The sequence below is a fragment of the Pristiophorus japonicus genome, chromosome 6, assembly GCF_044704955.1.
Source record: "Pristiophorus japonicus isolate sPriJap1 chromosome 6, sPriJap1.hap1, whole genome shotgun sequence".
NCBI lineage: Eukaryota > Metazoa > Chordata > Chondrichthyes > Pristiophoridae > Pristiophorus > Pristiophorus japonicus.
The window spans coordinates 80255682-80272928 of NC_091982.1; the positions used below are offsets into that span (position 1 = coordinate 80255682).

Consider the following 17247-nt stretch of genomic DNA (forward strand, 5'->3'; position numbering starts at 1 on the left):
CTGTGTGGCACTGTAGTCTCCTGTAACTGTGCTGTACTCTCCTGTACTGTGATGTCATATGCTGTACTTTGCTACTCTATGTTGTGACGTATCTCTTGCCTGTGCTGTACTTTGCTGCTCTGTGTTGTATCTCCTGCCCTGTGCTCTCCTGATCTGTGTTGTGATGTATTTCATGCCCTGTGCTGTATTCTATCCTGTGCTGTATTCTATCCTGTGCTGTGGTTTGTTTTTCCCAGCGGTTTGGGCCCCCTGATGATTATTATTACTACAAGAAAACAGATGATGAGCAGCTCAATGATGAAGAAAAACTGACAGCGGAAGCAAAACCTCAGCAGTCAGGTAAACTGAATAACATTAATAAAGTTGATGGAATACAGTTCACTTCGCTCAATTTTGAAGAGTTCCCCAGAGTCACATGTCGATTTTGGCTACCTTGGCCTGTCATAAACAGCCTCAAAATGGGGGCGATTACCTTAGCACCACATTAACACTGGTAATGTAGTGGCTCCATTTTGAAAGGGGCCTATTGCCAGATGTCCAAAGCGCCCGGCAGAGTCAGGGGATAGGCCCCTTTTAATTGGGAAATTTGAGGCCCAAGTTGTAAATAGGTACCCGATCGCCATTTCAGCCCAGAACTAGTCGGAGTCGGCATAGTATAGGCTCTGACCAGTTTCACGAGCGATGGAACTGAAGAGGCCCGCCAAAGGTAAATGTCAAATAATTTCTGTGGGTCTCGAAGGGCAGCAGTGTACCTCTGGGTCCCACACAAACAATCTGAGCCGCTACCAGCCTGGGACCCCCATCCTCCTCGATCACATCCTCAGGCTAGGGAGGGAAAAATCAGTCGGGTACCAAATTCCTGATTAGCATCCAATCACCAGACTGCCAACACTCAGTGCAATGGTTGCTTGGGCAAGGTACTCGAGTGCCCATTGAAACCATAGCTGAATGGGAATCGCTGTTTCTAGGAGGAAAAAGATATAGAAAATTGGGAAAACTAAAAAAAATACTGTTGATTTCATCTAAACAGTTTGATGAGGAGAGTAAGATTATCTAGTGAGGAACTCAAGATGTCTAACCATTCCTTGAGCTGTGAGCTTCGAATTAAAAAAAAAAAACACCAGCAGACAATCTGCTCCAACAACCATGCTGCTCCAAACCCCAGCACTGGGAGTTGCCCAAAAGCAGGACATTGATAATGGTTCCCTGATTCCCTCCCACTGCGAGGAAGTGCCTGATCTCTGCTTGGCTTCTCCAGTTTACGCAGTTGATATTAGAACACAAGTGGGAAATCTGCCACTAAACAAATGGTTTTGTTTTTAAACTTACTGTTCACTGTACATTCTACACAATATGCAACTGTCGGCAGTATGTTTGAAGAAGCGATTCAGTCTGGGGCTTTTCTTATTCACAGTCTCACTGGGTATGCAGGTCATTTATCTGACAGTACAACTCAGTAAAAGATCTGTCTTCTGGACTGTTTGTTGACAATGAAAATTAATTGAAAACTTTCATAACTAATACTTCCATATTATAAGGCACACAAGTTGACTGAAAAAAATGGATTGCTATTTTAAAAATTGATTGCTGGTGACTAGTTTACAGCTAGTCCATTCAGCAGATTGTTCAGTCCAAAACTGAACAAGTGACAACTCTAGCTTGGACTATATGTTAATTAATAATTATGATCCATATTTTCAGGTAATACTTCACACGATCAACTAGATAATGAAGATAAAAGCAAAGGGATGGAGGAAGGAAGTGCCCTGAGAAAAATGAAAGTAGATTTGGAAAAATCTGCACAGGTTGGAAATTTCTGAAAGGGACTGGATGTTTTTATTTTGGCCAAACTTTTTAAACTAAAGGAATCATTAACGTTTACCCATAATATTTACCAGGACCAAATTACTTTTTTTAAGCACATTCTCTAAATCAGGGGTCTCTTATCAGCAGCATAGCCAGCTACCACTAGGGCAGCCAAAGGGATGTTTTTTTTTTACACAAGTTTAAAAATATTGGGGCAGACGGAGTGTAATCAATCGTTAAACAATCAATTACACTCCCTTCAGGGAATGTAATGTTAATCTCCTCCCTCTGAAAACCATAGCATCGCTGTACACATTCTAGCATCCAATGTTGCAATAGTCAAGTGATGAGAATTTTTGCCATCTGACCCATTTCCATTACTTGCACATCATTATAATATGCCCGCTCATATTTGTGCAGGCAAATTAAACCCCCCAACATTAGTTCCACAGCTCCCTGCCCGATTTTCTGCCCTTGCCTGTCATTGTAATGCCAGGGAACTGGTCTAATTCCAGAGCAAAACTAGCTTCTGGAATTTTGCCCTACTGGGGACTAAATTCTAGTAATTAAAAGAAACAACTTGCATTTATGTAGCACCTTTCACAACCTCAGGACATCCCAAAGCACTTTACAGCCAGTGAAATACTTTTGAAGTGTTGTCAATGTTATAATGTAGGAAATGTGGCAGCCAGTTTGCACACAGCAAGGTCCCACAAAGATGTGATAATGACCAGATAATCTATTTTAGTGTTATCGATTGAGGGATAAATATAGGCCAGGGCACAAGGGAGAATTCCCCTTCAAATAGTGCCGTGGGATCTTTTACTTTCATCTGAAAAGACAACACCTCTGACAATGCAGCACTCCCTCAGTACTGTGCTGAAGTGTCAGCCTAGATTTTGTTCTCAAGTCTCTGGAATGAGGCTTGAACCCACAACCTTTTGACTCAAAGGCGAGAGTGCCATCATTGAGCCTTGGTTAACATCTAATTGCTAGGTTTTAAGAAAAAATTATATCGGGAATCATGTTCGAACCACTTCCCTCTAATTAATGCACAAAATCATGAGCAAGTAGCAATTGTCATCATCCCTTCTTCCAAAAAAATAATGAGGTGGATTGTGGGCATTGGCTGCTTAACACATGCTACAAATGAAGACTGTAACCTCCCATCAAATCCCTGAAAATCAGCTACATAATTTGTGGTTTCACAATAGCCTCTTACTCCTGCAGTGAGTCCTGTTCCATAAGCACAGAATTATGGGCCCAAGTTTCCACATGATTTGCGCCTGATTTTTAGGAGCAACTGATGGAGAACGGACTATCTTAGAATTTGTAATTCTGCACATTTTTTTTTCTGCAGTTCTAGTCAGGTAGAACAGTTCTACTTTGGAACAGAATTTTTTCTTCAAAAGGGGGCGTGTCCGGCCACTGACACCTGATTTGAAAGTTTCCACAGTGAAAATGTACTCCAAACTAAAGTAGAATGGAGCAAGTGAAGATTTTTGTAGAACTGAAAAAACCTGTTCTACACATTAAAAAAATCAGGCGCAGGTTACAAATCAGGCGTCCAGAACGAGGTTGGGGGGGGGGGGAGGGAACTCATTAAATTCTACAATCAATCCTTATTTATACTTATACAAATATTATACAAATAAATCCAACCTGAATAAACATTTATAAGCAAAGAAAAGATTAAATAAACCATCTTCCTACCTGTGTGAAAGTGCTTCAGCCAGGAAGAATGGTGCAGCAAGCCTCACAAAACGAGGGAGCTGACCAAACGCGGACGGGATGAGGGAGCCAACCGAACGTGGGCGGGGGGGGAGGGAGCCGACGAACGCGGGAGGGAGAGAGCCGACGAACGCGGGAGGGAGAGAGCCGACCGAACGCGGGTGGGCGGGAGCCTACCAAACGCGGGGGGGGGGAGGGAGCCGACCGATCGCGGGGCGGGGGGGGGGTGGTGGGGATGGAAGGGAGCCGACCGAACGCGGGGGGGGGGAGCCGACCGAATGCGGGGCGGGGGGGGTGGTGGGGAGGGAAGGGAGCCGACCGAACGCGAGGGGGGGGGGGGGGGTGGTGGGGAGGGAAGGGAGCCTACCGAACGCGGTGGGGGGGGGGCGGAGGGAAGGGAGCCGACCGGGAGGGGGGGGGGGGAAATGGAGCCGTTCCAGACGGCTGGCGGGAAAGAGAGAAGGCTGCAGGAAGCCTCAGAAATTGAGGAGCCATTTCCCGACGGCAAAAGGCGGAGGTCGTCGGGAAACGGCTGCCTCAACTTTGAGGCTTCCTGCAGCCTTCTCACTGCTACAAGAAGCCTCTGTGCTGATGGCAATGTACTTTTATTAAAAAATGTTCAAAAAATAAACAGCTACTAAGAACTACAAAAATGGCCGAGTGCCAATGTTTTTTTCACACTGAGCATCCGCGAACGCTCCAACGCGCAAGTGCAGCCTTCCCGAAGAAAAAACCTAATTTAAATAGTACCCGCCCCCTCCCACTTACAAAATCGGTGCGAGTGTAGGCTCCGCCCCCCTGGGCGCCGCGCCAGGCAGACAAGGAGCTGCAAAGCGCTCCAGAATCGCTCGTTCTTTTTCCGCCGCCGTTTTAGGCGCGAAAAATGGGCGCCCAGCTCGGAGGGGCGCCCGTTTTTTATCATGTGGAAACTTGGGCCCATTGTTTCTACATTGAGTCATTCTTCTACTTGGCGGGAGATCATCATTCACTAAGGCTGAGTGTGTGTGTGCGTGTGTGTGCAGTTAGGTTGCTGTGGGAAATAAAACACCAGATGCTTACGGAATTACATTCTGGTTGCAGGCACAAGGGGGCGGCGAGCCGGATCTCGGCCCAAATACAGCAGAGGCTCTGCGATACCGCAAGACAAGGCCGGAGTAATGACCACCAGGATTCATGCTCTTCAAAAAGATGAACTTTTACACAAAGTATTCAATTGTCAGCCTGACCAAAGTTTTAAAGAAAACCTTCGGACATTTCTGGAGTTCTATAACTGTTAGTAATACAGGCTGTGCAACAAATATTGGAGGAAGATGCTGTGTTTTTTATTTGTAACAATATTATAAATGTGTTCTTTATATTTGTATTTATAATTTTGCTACAAACAGTGGACAGATAAAATCCTTACACGTTAGTGGTGATAAAATAAAACACATTTTTCTTGTATTCACTGAAATGAGAGATCCAGTGTTGGCTTTTTTTCAATTTTGATGTAATGAGAATTAGTAACAGCAATTCTCAGGTCAGTTTATGGCACAGGTTATGTACTGCTCCCTCAACACAGTATTACTAAATGTTCAGTCCTTGGTAGGTGGTTAGTCCTCAGTGCTGTTTCTTCTCTTGTGCAATAACCAAAACTGGAGCTGACTGGATCCATCTGAATTCATGAGAAAGCTCCTTGTAGGAACATGTCTCATTGTTTATTTTTGTTTTCAAAAGTCTTCCCTGTTTCCTCACCCTTGCCTTTTATTATTTGTTGTCAGGATGTGCGCAAGACAGCATTTTATTGCCCATTCTTAGCTACCCTGATGGCATTAATGCTTGTGGGACTGGAGTCAAATAATGACCAGACATAGCAGGTTCCGTTCCCCAAAGGATACTAGTGAATCATTTGGGCTTCCTGCTTTCATGGTCATCTTTTCTGGTGATAACGCACAAATTACTTGATTTATGGAGTTCACTGAGATTCGGAACTCATAGTAATAGGAGGTGTGGAGTGTTATCAACAGTTGTTTGCCTCTACTGCCCAATAATAGTGGTACCGAACCCAGAAAATATGAGCACATATTTCTCATATCTGGCCTCTAGGTAATGCCTTCCAGTAGCTGCTATCCCAATACTCTGTATTTCCTTGTGGCCTTTCACTGTAATAGAGGAACCTTCATAGGACAGTCTATGACATGCCAGCACCTTGATGTTCCAGCCTTCCAACTTCAATCCTGCTTACCAGGCTTAATCATAACCCTCTGCTTAATCCAAGTCCTTGTGAAGGGCTTGGCAAAGAGATATGCCCACTGTGAAGCTATCCCCCTCTCTGAAGTGCTGTGCAATGTATCATGTGTAGGACAAGAGCTTTCCTGCAGTAATTCTATAATTGTGACAAGGAGTGACATTAGAAGGTGGCTGATTGAGTTGCATGTGGTTAGAAAAGTGTTGACAATGCATTTGCACATTTCATGTTGAGTCATGGTGCTCACCATGCCTGCTTGTGTGGAGCTCTCCTGACACCTACAAATATTCTAGCGAGTGCTCAGATTTGCATTTGTCAGTTGCCTAATGACAGATAGGAACTATCTTCCTTGAAGGAGAAGGGTGTTGAGATGACTTCAAGATGTCTATTCTGGGGATGAAAATTTAGAAATGAGTCAGCTAACTGTGGCCAGTTCGGTAATCCAATATCTCAATCAGACAGGTCGGCAATGCTCCAGGGCACTGTTGATGAATGACCAACTAGCCTTACTTACAAATAGGGCCCAGACTGGTAGGTTTGTCACTGAGTGGTGGGATTCTTCCTTCGCAACTGTGGGGGACAGATAGTTTAAGGTGTGTTTTGATTCTTGTGACACATGCATCCCTTCATGTTTTGCAAGCAAGGATGACCACTTCTCTGATTTTAAAATGGTTAAAGTCTCCTTTACAATATCAGACAGAGGAATGTTTTACAAATGAATTGTTTGTCCGCTAATTTCGGCAACAGTAATTTCTAGGCTATAATATACTGGTTCACTTAACTTAAAAGGGAAAATTAAAATACAAAAAGTGGTAAATTGTGCTCAAGAAGGAAAACTCGGCAATTACCACACATTTGTTATGCAGACCAGATGATTCTGCCAAATGTTTTACACCAGACAGAAGAAAAGCTGCAGCACAACAAACAGAGGGTGGTCAATGTTTTTATGAATAATTCCTTTAAACAGTTGCTGGGCAAATATCTATTTAATAGTTATTTTTGACCCATTAATTCTTTCCAAAAATGGACCTACTCCTAACATTCAGATTTAACAAATGAACGACATAATTTGTTCAAATAGGCATTTTTTCTTTTTTAAATATTTTATTAATATTCCAAGCCATCTATCTATCTTGCATTTTCTTGACTGGTAATTTTTGTGAGATTGTGTTAATTTTCTCCACTTTACTTTACTTATCTGTATATTAAAAAAAAAATGAGAGGGGAGTTGAGGAGAAATGTTTTCACCCAGAGGATGGTGGGGGTCTTGGACTTACTACCTGAAAGGTTGGTGGAGGCAGAAACCTCATCGCCTTTTTAAAAAGTACTTGGATATGCACTTGAAATGGCGTAACCTACAAGGCTATGGACCAAGAGCTGGAAAGTGGGATTAGACTGGAATAGCTCCTTTTTGGCTGGCACAGACACAATGGGTCGAATGGCCCCCTTGTGTGTTGTAAACCTCTGTTTCTATGATTAAATGCAAAGATGACTGCTTTATGGAACATTCCAAATGTGTTGGGACTAACATATGTGAAAATGCTCGGACTGCAAACAGCAGTCGCCAAAGCAAATAGAATGCAGAGCTGCATAGTTAAATCAGTATAGTACAAGTTGGAGAATGCCATGCTAATACTGTACAGTGCTCTAGTCAGACTGCACACCTTGATTACTTTGTTCAGTTCTGTTCACTGATACAAGAGAGGTGTTGTAGAGAAGAGTCACAAGACTGATCCTTAGTTTTAGAGGACTGAGTCATGAGGGGAGACTGCACAAACTTGGGCTTTTCATTATGGAAAGGAGACAACCACAAGGTATATAAAATATTAAAAAACATAGAAAAGGTCAAACTGGAACACTACTTAAAACTAAACCATGGTAGTAGCTAATGGTACAAAGGTTTAAAAGGACTAATGGCGGGACCTCCTTCTTCATGTAAAGAGTTATCAAAGCATAGAATGAGCTTCCGGTAGGAAAACAAAAGCAAAAATCCTGGAATCATCATCAACAATTAGATGGTGTGGGTGGGGGAAACGGGGACAGGTCTGTTGGTTCTTCCTGTATGACTGAATTAGGATGGGTGAACGGCCTTTGTCACAGGCTCAATGACTAATGTTTCTCAATCAATATATTTTCTTATGGCCTATAGCCTGGGTACAAAGTACTGCATCTGTGCATTAGGTTAGTTTAGAAACTTAGTAACTCACAAATCAATCACCCAAACAGAATCTTGTATGTAAAAGGAGAAGGGAACACGTAACAATATGAGCATTAGGGTTTATTATTCCAGAATTAAATAGACTAAATACAAAAAGGTATGCAAGCTGACTTGAGACAATAAGCTACTGGTTCTAATGGGGTTACATAACATGGACAGTCTCGACTCAGTTCCCTTTACCATTATTAATATTATTATTTGTCTGTCTTCTTGGAGCTTTTGGTTGGTCTGGAAAATAAAAAGGACATTTTTTATTGAAATTAATGTCATTTGTGGCAAATGAACTGAATTAATTTAATAATTTGGCTATTTAACCCTTTCACCTTTTTAGATCCAGAAACAGTAACTGATTATGTAGAATGCTCACACTAGGGTGAAACTGCAGCGAATGGCATGTGCTGGGCCGGGAGTGGGGGGGAGCGGCGGTGGGGCGGAGGGGGGGGGGAGTAGATCAGTTGACCACCTGGGAAATGGTGTATGGTGAATGCTGTGCAGTGTATGCCGCCTATCTACCCTCTCACCTGGGAAATGGTCTTTGCTGCAGCTGGAGGTCACCCACCTGCCCTCTCACTCAGAATGATGTGTGCTGAATGTGTGGGTCACCTACATGCTCCATCAGCCAGGAAATAAGGGCATGCTGAGGGGTGCTGGTTACCTGCCTGAAGAATGTGTATGCTGCAGAGAGTAGATTGCCTGTCCATCCTGGGAATAATGAGTGTTGTGAGGAGTAGGCCACATACCTTCTCGTTTCACACATAGAATGGTCTATGGCACAGACAGTATGTTTTCATGCACTTTGCAATAGTGAAAATCTTGTTTCATTCAGTTCTTCAAAGACACAGCTCCCAGTTCTTACTGTGCTCTTAGGCCTCCTTTATTGACATTCTTTGTTTCTGAACTCCCATGCATTCTCCATTGCTAAAGCTGTCTTTAAAGAGCTCAGTTTCTTCTTTCCTGCCAAACATTTATTTTTCTTTAACTATCGATACAGTCCAAAACTTTAATGCGTCTCATAAATCTGATCTGGAGAGATCCCTCAAAACTTGTCTCGCACTCCTGGACAAGATTAAAGAGAGAAATGATGGTGCAAGAGACTAACCCTTTCTCAGCTAAACTTTCCGGCCCTCTCCTCTCTCTCGCCATCTTTCTCGTCTCTAAATCATTGCTCCTCCGGAATTTCCTTTCTCATTCTTCCCAATATCCTGTCCTACACATTCTTTCTCCTCCTTGCATCCTTAATATATTGAATTCAAAACAGGTTATTAAGTCTTCTACTCAAACTCACTCTTTCCCAGGAATGTTTTCTTTCCTCCTCCAGTCTACAGGCTTTTAGAAGCCAAGCTTGGTGTCACACATTCATTCATTTCTTTCACTCCTTAAAACCTCAACTTTGGTAGTGTCCTGCATACAGGCCTTTGCTTTTCACCCTTTGTCTTTCACTTTGGTTTCTCAATAATTAAAACAACATTTAAACACAGGGAGCAGTGTGAGACCAAGGGAGTAGGTTACCTGTTTGCCTTGTACCTGAAGAATAGGCTGTTTGGTCACGTCACACTGTGGAGTAGGTTGCCTGGTCACCTTTATGCCAGGGATTACATTGCCTCCACACTTTGAATCCCATTGAGTTGCCTCCCTCCTGTTGTGCCCAGGGACTGGTACATGCTATGTGTGAACCATAAAATATACCATGCTGTAAAGTGGCGGTGGGCTTGCTTATCATAGGGTGCAGTCTGAATAGATGGTTCCTATGTTGACTGTGTAAATGCTTTTTGTTCAATACTTCAATTGAAAGCAAATCATTTTCAATTTAGAATATTCAAAAATGTCGGATTTTGAAGGATTTATAACTTTTACTTCTGTTTGCTGACTTTTTGAAATGGTTATATAAATTAATCCATCAATTAGCAGTGATTGGGCCCTATCCCATTAATGAAATCTCAGATTTTACTACCCAATCTACAAACAGGATCAGAGACCTGAGAATGTCTCATAGCTCTGGATCTTGAGGTGAAAGGGTCAAACTGAGTTTTCACGCAGATGAACACAACATGCAGATTAGCCCACTACACCTGTCGAGATATAAAGCTGACTGGTATCAGTGGCATGAGCTCCTTACTTTCTCTTGTTCTTCGAGTCTGTGGTTTGAAAGACGCTGGAGGCTGACATGAGGTTTTCAATGTACTGACCAAGTACTTGGTTCTCAGATTTGAGTTTCAGGTTCTCTTCTTTAACAGCATCAACTCTGGCTGACAGATCTGTAACGCAAATGTAATGATCAGTACAGAGGAGAGAGATGGCCAGCATGAGGGACGAGGAATGTGAGAGAGGAATGTTTTTTTTAAATGAGAGAAAAAGGCAAAGAAATGGAAAGATCGAGCAGGAGAGATATGGGGAGACAGCATAGGGCATGGAAAGGGTTGGGTACAAACCAGGCAGACCAGCATAAAAAGGGCACTGAAAGAGTGGGAGAAAAAGGCCAGCATAGGGAGAGACAAGAACACAAAAAAAATAATGAAATAGAGCATAGGAAAGAGAGAAACAGAGCGCAGGAAGAAGCAAGAGAGATAAATATTCAGAAAGGGCCGAGGAAAAGAAAGCCAGTACAAAAAGAGGAGAAAGAGAGAAAACCTGGAGAGAGATCAGCATAAAATGGGCAGACAAGCTTAAAAAGGTAAATGAGCTTATAAAGACAGATAGAAAAGCCTGCATAGTGACAGCAGCTAGCATTTAAAGAGAGAAGCCAGTGCAGAGAGAGAGCGAGAAGCCAGTGCAGAGAGAGAGAGAGAAGCCAGTGCAGAGAGAGAGTGAGAAGCCAGTGCAGAGAGAGAGAGAGAAGTCAGTGCAGAGAGAGAGAGAGAGAGAAGCCAGTGCAGAGAGAGAGAGAGAGAGAGAGAAGCCAGTGCAGAGAGAGAGAGAGAGAGAAGCCAGTGCAGAGAGAGAGAGAGAGAGAAGCCAGTGCAGAGAGAGAGAGAGAAGCCAGTACAGGACGAGTAAAATGCCAGCAAACAGAGGGAGGTCAGCACAGAAAGAGAGAGAAGCCATCATAGACAGAGAGAGGGATAGAAAGGAAAAAGGGAAAAAAAGTGATTTATTTTTAGCAGCCAAATAATCACCTTCGAGTGTGTGCTGCAGCTCCAGAACCTGGTTTATTAACCTTGTCTTCTCCTCCAGCTCCTCTTGATTTTCATAATCTGTGCCTTTGGGGAAAGAAAAAAAGATCAGATAAATCTGGCACAAAACGGTACAAGTGACAAGAGTCCCTTCAGGCAAACATTCTCTCTCAACCATGCTCTCTGCACATCGTGGGTTAAACCCAGACTCCTCCAAATTAAAGATATTGAGGCTGAAACCCGGGCTCTCTGCTCTGCTACATGACTGCCCACAGAAAAACCTACCATTCTGATGGTGGAGGGCTGAAGAGATCAGGGACATATTTAAATTCTTCGCCCCAAAATGCCACCAGAATCTGCCTTCTAACGATAATGTTCCCCTCTGGCATCAATTACTCTTGCTGTGAAGATGTGTTTACTATGCCCACAATGGAATTCATCAGTTCTCAACTGCCATTGGTTCTGTTGAGCCTAGGAAGAGCAGAATGACTGGAATTCCCAGGATAACCCAGGAATTCCTCCAAACACAGCCCAAAAATTTCTGTTGACTCGCTCATTCCCCGCCACTCTGTATCTGAGCTGGAGTTTACAAAGGACAGAAGATCGGAGGACAGAGGAAAAGACCCCAAATTAAAGCCCCTCTCTTTCAGTGGGTGATCCACACACTCTGTGCCATCCCTGGACCCTGGAATCTTGGTCCCAATTTGTCACACAGGGAACAACTATTTTTTCAATTCCAGAGGAAAACTACCATCCAAAGGCAACGAGAAGCAAACAAAGCTTAACAGGGAATCACGAATGTCAGACCACTTTATCAAGCAATTCACAATACAACAAAAAACACTTGCATTTATATTATGTCTCTCACATGCAGCAAGATCTTTCAAAGTGCTTTGCATTAAGGACAAAATACCAAGTCAACACCAGTAGGAGAGGAACAGAGAAAAATGGAGAGATTAGGGCAGGTGGAGGGCTGAGGCATGATCCAAGAGAATCATTTTGAGAAGCTTTTTGAAAGCAGGGTGGAAGATTTGTTATGTATGGGGAAAGAGTCAAACTGAACACTGTGAGCTTGAAGTAAAGTGTGACCTTAGTCTTTTATTGCAGGTCTCCAGAGTGCCTCTCCAACCTGTGAGGCCTCCTTAAATACCTGTGCTCCCAAGGGATTATGGGATCCCTTGGGACTCCAAGGGATGAGCCCTCTGGTGGCTGTACAGAGTAAATACAAGTTCACATATATAACACTCCCCCACCCAAAGTCAACAATGTAACTATTTACAATGTGAGTCGATCTGGGGCCCTTCTTGCCCTGGTTGATCGTCTCGGTATCAAAGCTGGTATTGTTGAATGATTTGTTGGGCCTCGCTGGGCTGTTGTGCAGCTGGCCTTGCTGGGCTGCCTGGTGTGTTGGGTCCTGCTGGGCTGCTGTGGATGATGGGTTCTGCTTCGTGATCAACTGTGATGTCGGTTGCCACTGGTGTGTATGTTGAGGGATCAAAAGAGGTAGGGTCCAAGGTGGGTTGCTCAGGAAAGTCCATAAATCTGATTTTGATTTGGTCCAAGTATTTCCAATGAATGAGTCCATTTGAAAGTTTGACCCGAAATATCCTGCTCCCATCTTTGGCCATGACAGTGCAGGGAAGCCACTTGGGACCTTGTCCATAATTCAATACAAATACAGGATCATTGATTTCAATCTCGCATGACATATTTGCGCTATCATGTATGTACTTTGTTGAAGCCGCCTGCTCTCTAATTGTTCATGTAGATCAGGGTGAACGAACGAGAGCCTCGTCTTAAGTGCTCCTTTCATGAGCAGTGCAGCAGGTGGGATCCCAGTGAGTGAGTGGGGTCTCGTGCGGTAACTAAGCAGGACTCGGGATAGGCGAGTCTGCAGCGAGCCTTCCGTTACCCACTTCAAGCCTTGCTTGATGGTTTGCACTGCTCTCTCTGCCTGACCATTAGACGCTGGTTTAAACGGGGCAGATGTGACATGTTTGATCCCGTTATGGGTCATGAATTCTTTGAACTCAGCACTGGTAAAACATAGCCTGTTGTCGCTCACGAAGACATCGGGTAAGCCGTGAGTGCTAAACATGACCCGCAGGCTTTCAGTAGTGGCAGCGGACATGCTAGCCGACATTATCTCACGTTCAATCCACTTGGAATATGCGTCTACAACCACAAGGAACATTTTACCCAAGAACGGGCCTGCATAGTCGACGTGTACCCTAGACTACGGTTTGGAGGGCTAAGACCATAAACTTAGCGGCGCCTCCCTGGGTACATTGCTTAACTGCGAGCATGTATTACATCTGTGAACACAGGACTCTAAGTCCGCATCGATACCGGGCCACCACGTGTGGGATCTGGCTATCGTTTTCATCATTACGATGCCTGGGTGGGTACTGTGGAGGTCATTGATGAAGGTGTCTCTGCCCTTCTTGGGGACCACTACTTGATTGCCCCACAGAAGGCAGTCTGCTTGTATAGATATTTCATCATTGCGCGGCTGGAACGGCTTAATCTCTTCCTGCATTTCCACTGGGACACTGGAATAGCTCCCGTGAAGCACACAGTTTTGATTAGAGATAATAAGGGGTCCTGGCTTGTCCAGGTTTTGATCTGCCGGGCAGTGAAGGGTGATTGCTCACTCTCAAATGCTTCCATAACCATGGCTAGATCTGCGGGCTGCGCCATTTCCACCCACATGGTGGGCAATGGCAGCCTACTGAGAGCATCGCCGCAGTTTTCTGTGTCTGGCCTGTGGCGGATGGCATAGTTGTATGCAGACAATGTGAGCGCCCATCTCTGGATGCGGGCCGATACGTTGGTATTTATCCCTTTACTCTCGGAAAACAGGGATATAAGTGGGTTATGGTCAGTTTCCAATTTGAATTTTAGCCCAAACAGGTATTGATGCATTATTTTTACACCATAAACACACGCTAAGGCTTCTTTCTCAATCATGCTGTAGGCTCTCTCAGCCTTAGACAGACTCGTGGATGCATAGGCAACCAGTTGCAGTTTCCTGAAATCATTAGCTTGTTGCAATTCACACCTGACGCCATATGACACCGCATCACACGCTAGTACCAAACGCTCACATGGATCATACAACACAAGCAATTTGTTTGAGCATAACAATTTTTTCACTTTTACAAAGGCATTTTCTTGGCTTTTGCCCCAAACCCATTCGTCCCCTTTTCATAGTAAGACATGCAGTGGTTCTAGCAGTGTGCTGAGACCCGGTAGGAAGTTACCAAAGTAGTTCAGGAGTCCCAGAAACGACCACAGCTCCGTCACGTTCTGTGGCCTCGGTGCATTCTCGATTGCCTACGTTATTGCGTTGGTGGGCCTGATGCCGTCCGCCGCAATCCTCCTTCCCAAGAACTCCACTTCAAGCGCCAGGAAAACGCACTTCGAGCATTTTAACCTGAGCCCCACACGGTTGAGTTGACTAAGAACCTTCTCCAGGTGCTGCAGAAGCTCGACTATGTTCCGACCTGTGACCAAGATGTCATCCTGGAAGACCACGGTGTGCGGGACCGACTTCAGTAAGCTTTCCATGTTTCTCTGGAATATTGCCGCCGCTGATCGGATTCCAAACGGGCATCTATTATAAACAAAAAGACCTGTGTGCGTGTTGATGCAGGTGAGGGCCTTCGATGATTCCTCCAGTTCCAGCATTATGTAGGCTGAAGTCAGATCCAGCTTCATGAACGTCTTTCCTCCCGCCAGCATTAAAAGAGGTCATCGGCCTTTGGTAGTGGGTATTGGTCCTGCAGGGAGAAATGATTGATAGTTACTTTGTAATCATCACAGATTCTGACAGTGCCGTCTCCCTTGAGGACAGGAACAATCGGACTGGTCCACTCGTTGAACTCGATCGGTGAAATGATGCCCTCTCTTTGCAGCCTGTCTAGCTCGATTTCTACCCTTTCTCTCACCATGTACGGTACAGCTCTCGCCTTGTAATGGATGGATCGCACCCCCGGAATTAGGTGGACCTGCACTTTTGCTCCTTGGAATTTCCCAATGCCTTGTTCAAACAGCGAAGGAAATTTGTTTAAGATCTGGGCACACGAAGTGTCGTCAGCGGGCGATAGCGCTCGGATGTTGTCCCAGTTCCAGCGTATCTTTCCCAGCCAGCTCCTGCCGAGCAACGTGGGGCCATCGCCCAATACCACCCAGAATGGTAGCTTGTGCACCGCTCCATCATAGGAGATCTTTATGGTAGCACTGCCGATTACAGGAATCAGTCCTTTTGTGCAAGTTCTTAGTTTCGTGCGAATTGGAGTTAAGACTGATCTTGCAGCCTTGTTGCACTACAATCTTTCGAAAGTTTTTTTGCCCATGATGGACTGGCTCGCGCCGGTGTCCAGCTCCATTGACACTGGGAGTCCATTTCGTTCAACATTCAGCATTATCGGGGAACAATTCGTAGTGAATGTGTGCACCCCATGTACCTCTGCCTCCTCGATCTGAGGCTCTGGTTCATCGTGATCCTCTGTGGATCTGTCCTCTTCTGCATCATAGTAGTTTGCAGGTTTAACAGGATTTGCAGCTCGCCTGCACACTCGTTGGAGGTGTCCCATTGTTCCACAGTCCTTGCAAACGTACTCTTTGAATCGGCATGAATGGAAACGATGATCACCCCCGCAGCGCCAACAAGGTGTTAATGGCCTTGCATTCATCACCCTTGATGGTGGATTCTGAGACATCTGCGGATGTGTAGCTGCAGGTCTGTGTGACCTGCCCTGTACATTACGATTCGAAAACAACATCACTTTGTTCACAGTACTTGTAGAAGCACTTGTGTGCTGAGAGATTTGCTTCATATTGTCATTGGTGGCAATGAACGCCTGGGCTATCGCTATGGCCTTACTCAAGGTTGGGGTCTCTACAGTCAAAAGTTTGCGAAGTATGGTTTCGTGGCCAATGCCAAGTACGAAAAAGTCTCTGAGCATGTGCTCCAAATGTCCTTCAAATTCGCAATGTCCTGTAAGGCATCTTAACTCGGCGACATAACTCGCCACTTCCTGGCCTTCAGACCTTTTGTAGGTGTAGAACCGGTACCTCACCATCAGAACGCTTTCCTTCGGGTTCAAATGCTCTCAGGCCAGTGTGTACAAATCGTCGTACGATTTCTCCACGGGTTTCGCTGGAGTGAGCAGATTCTTCATGAGGCCATATGTTGGTGCTCCACAGACGGTGAGAAGGATCGCCCTTCGTTTGACAGCGTTCTCTTCCCCATCTAGCTCATTGGCTACAAAGTATTGGTCGAGTCACTCCACAAAAGTTTCCCAATCATCTCCCTCCGAGAATTTCTCCAGGATGCCCACTGTTCTCTGCATCTTTGGGTTCGCTATCTGTATCTTGTTGCCAGTTGTTATGTATGGAGGAAGAGTCAGACTGAATACTGTGAACTCTAAGTAAAGTGTGACTGTAGTCTTTTATTGCAGGTCTCCAGAGTGCCTCTCCAACCTGTGAGGCCTCCTTAAACACCTGTGCTCCCAATGGATTATGGGATCCCTTGGGACTCCAGGAGATGAGCCCTCTAGTGGCTGTACAGAGTAAATACAAGTTCACATATATAACAGTTTCAAGTTTCAATGCAAGGAAACTGGGCATGGGGTTTCAACTTGCAACAGTGGCTGAATGAGTGGCCACCAATGTTGGAACAGAGGGAGGAGAAATCCAATATTAGAGGAGCAGAGGGTGTATGCAGAGACACAAGACACATGGAGATTACTATGGTAGGGTTGAGCAAAGCCATGGAGAGATTTGAAAGTGAAGACAAGAATTTTAACATCAACTCACTAGGTCATGGGGTGCCAGTGGAGTTTGAAGACGATGGGGTTAAGCAAATGCAGTACTTAATGCAGGTCAGGACACAGATTGCAGCATTTTGGATGAAGTGAAGGTTGTGGAAGGTTAATTTGGAGGAGAAGGTAACTACAGTGTGTTAGAAAAGTCACATCTCAAGATGACAAAGGCCTAGACTAGTATTTAGGTGGCATTGGGGGGGGGGGGGGGGAGTGGAAGTGGGCAGTGTGGCAGAGGTGAAAGGAACAGATCTTGGTAACAGAGCAGATGTTGGGAGGCAGCTGAACTTGGGTTTGAGCTGTATTCCACAGTTGCGCAACTCCTGG

At 44.8% G+C, this 17247-nt stretch overlaps 2 protein-coding genes across 4 annotated transcripts in view; one reads left to right on the forward strand and one right to left on the reverse strand.

Annotated features, from left to right (window-relative positions):
- LOC139265709 (calnexin) overlaps positions 1-4990 on the forward strand; it is a 41152-nt gene extending 36162 nt beyond the window's left edge. For 2 of the 3 annotated variants that reach the window (XM_070882976.1, XM_070882974.1), the window contains 2 exons: positions 237-339; positions 4618-4990. In XM_070882976.1, coding sequence (XP_070739077.1) covers positions 237-339; positions 4618-4814 — 300 coding nt within the window. In that variant the 3' untranslated portion in view covers positions 4815-4990. Of the gene's footprint in view, positions 1-236; positions 340-1701; positions 1806-4617 lie in introns of all 3 variants that reach the window. The other variant, XM_070882977.1, reaches the window with a different exon arrangement.
- Positions 4991-10094: 5104 nt separating this feature from the next.
- Positions 10095-17247, reverse strand: part of LOC139266132 (short coiled-coil protein B) — a 33397-nt gene continuing 26244 nt past the window's right edge. The window contains exons 2-3 of the mRNA XM_070883978.1: positions 11096-11179; positions 10095-10237 (exon numbers count right to left, since the gene is read on the reverse strand). Coding sequence (XP_070740079.1) covers positions 10095-10237; positions 11096-11179 — 227 coding nt within the window. The remainder of the gene's footprint in view (positions 10238-11095; positions 11180-17247) is intronic.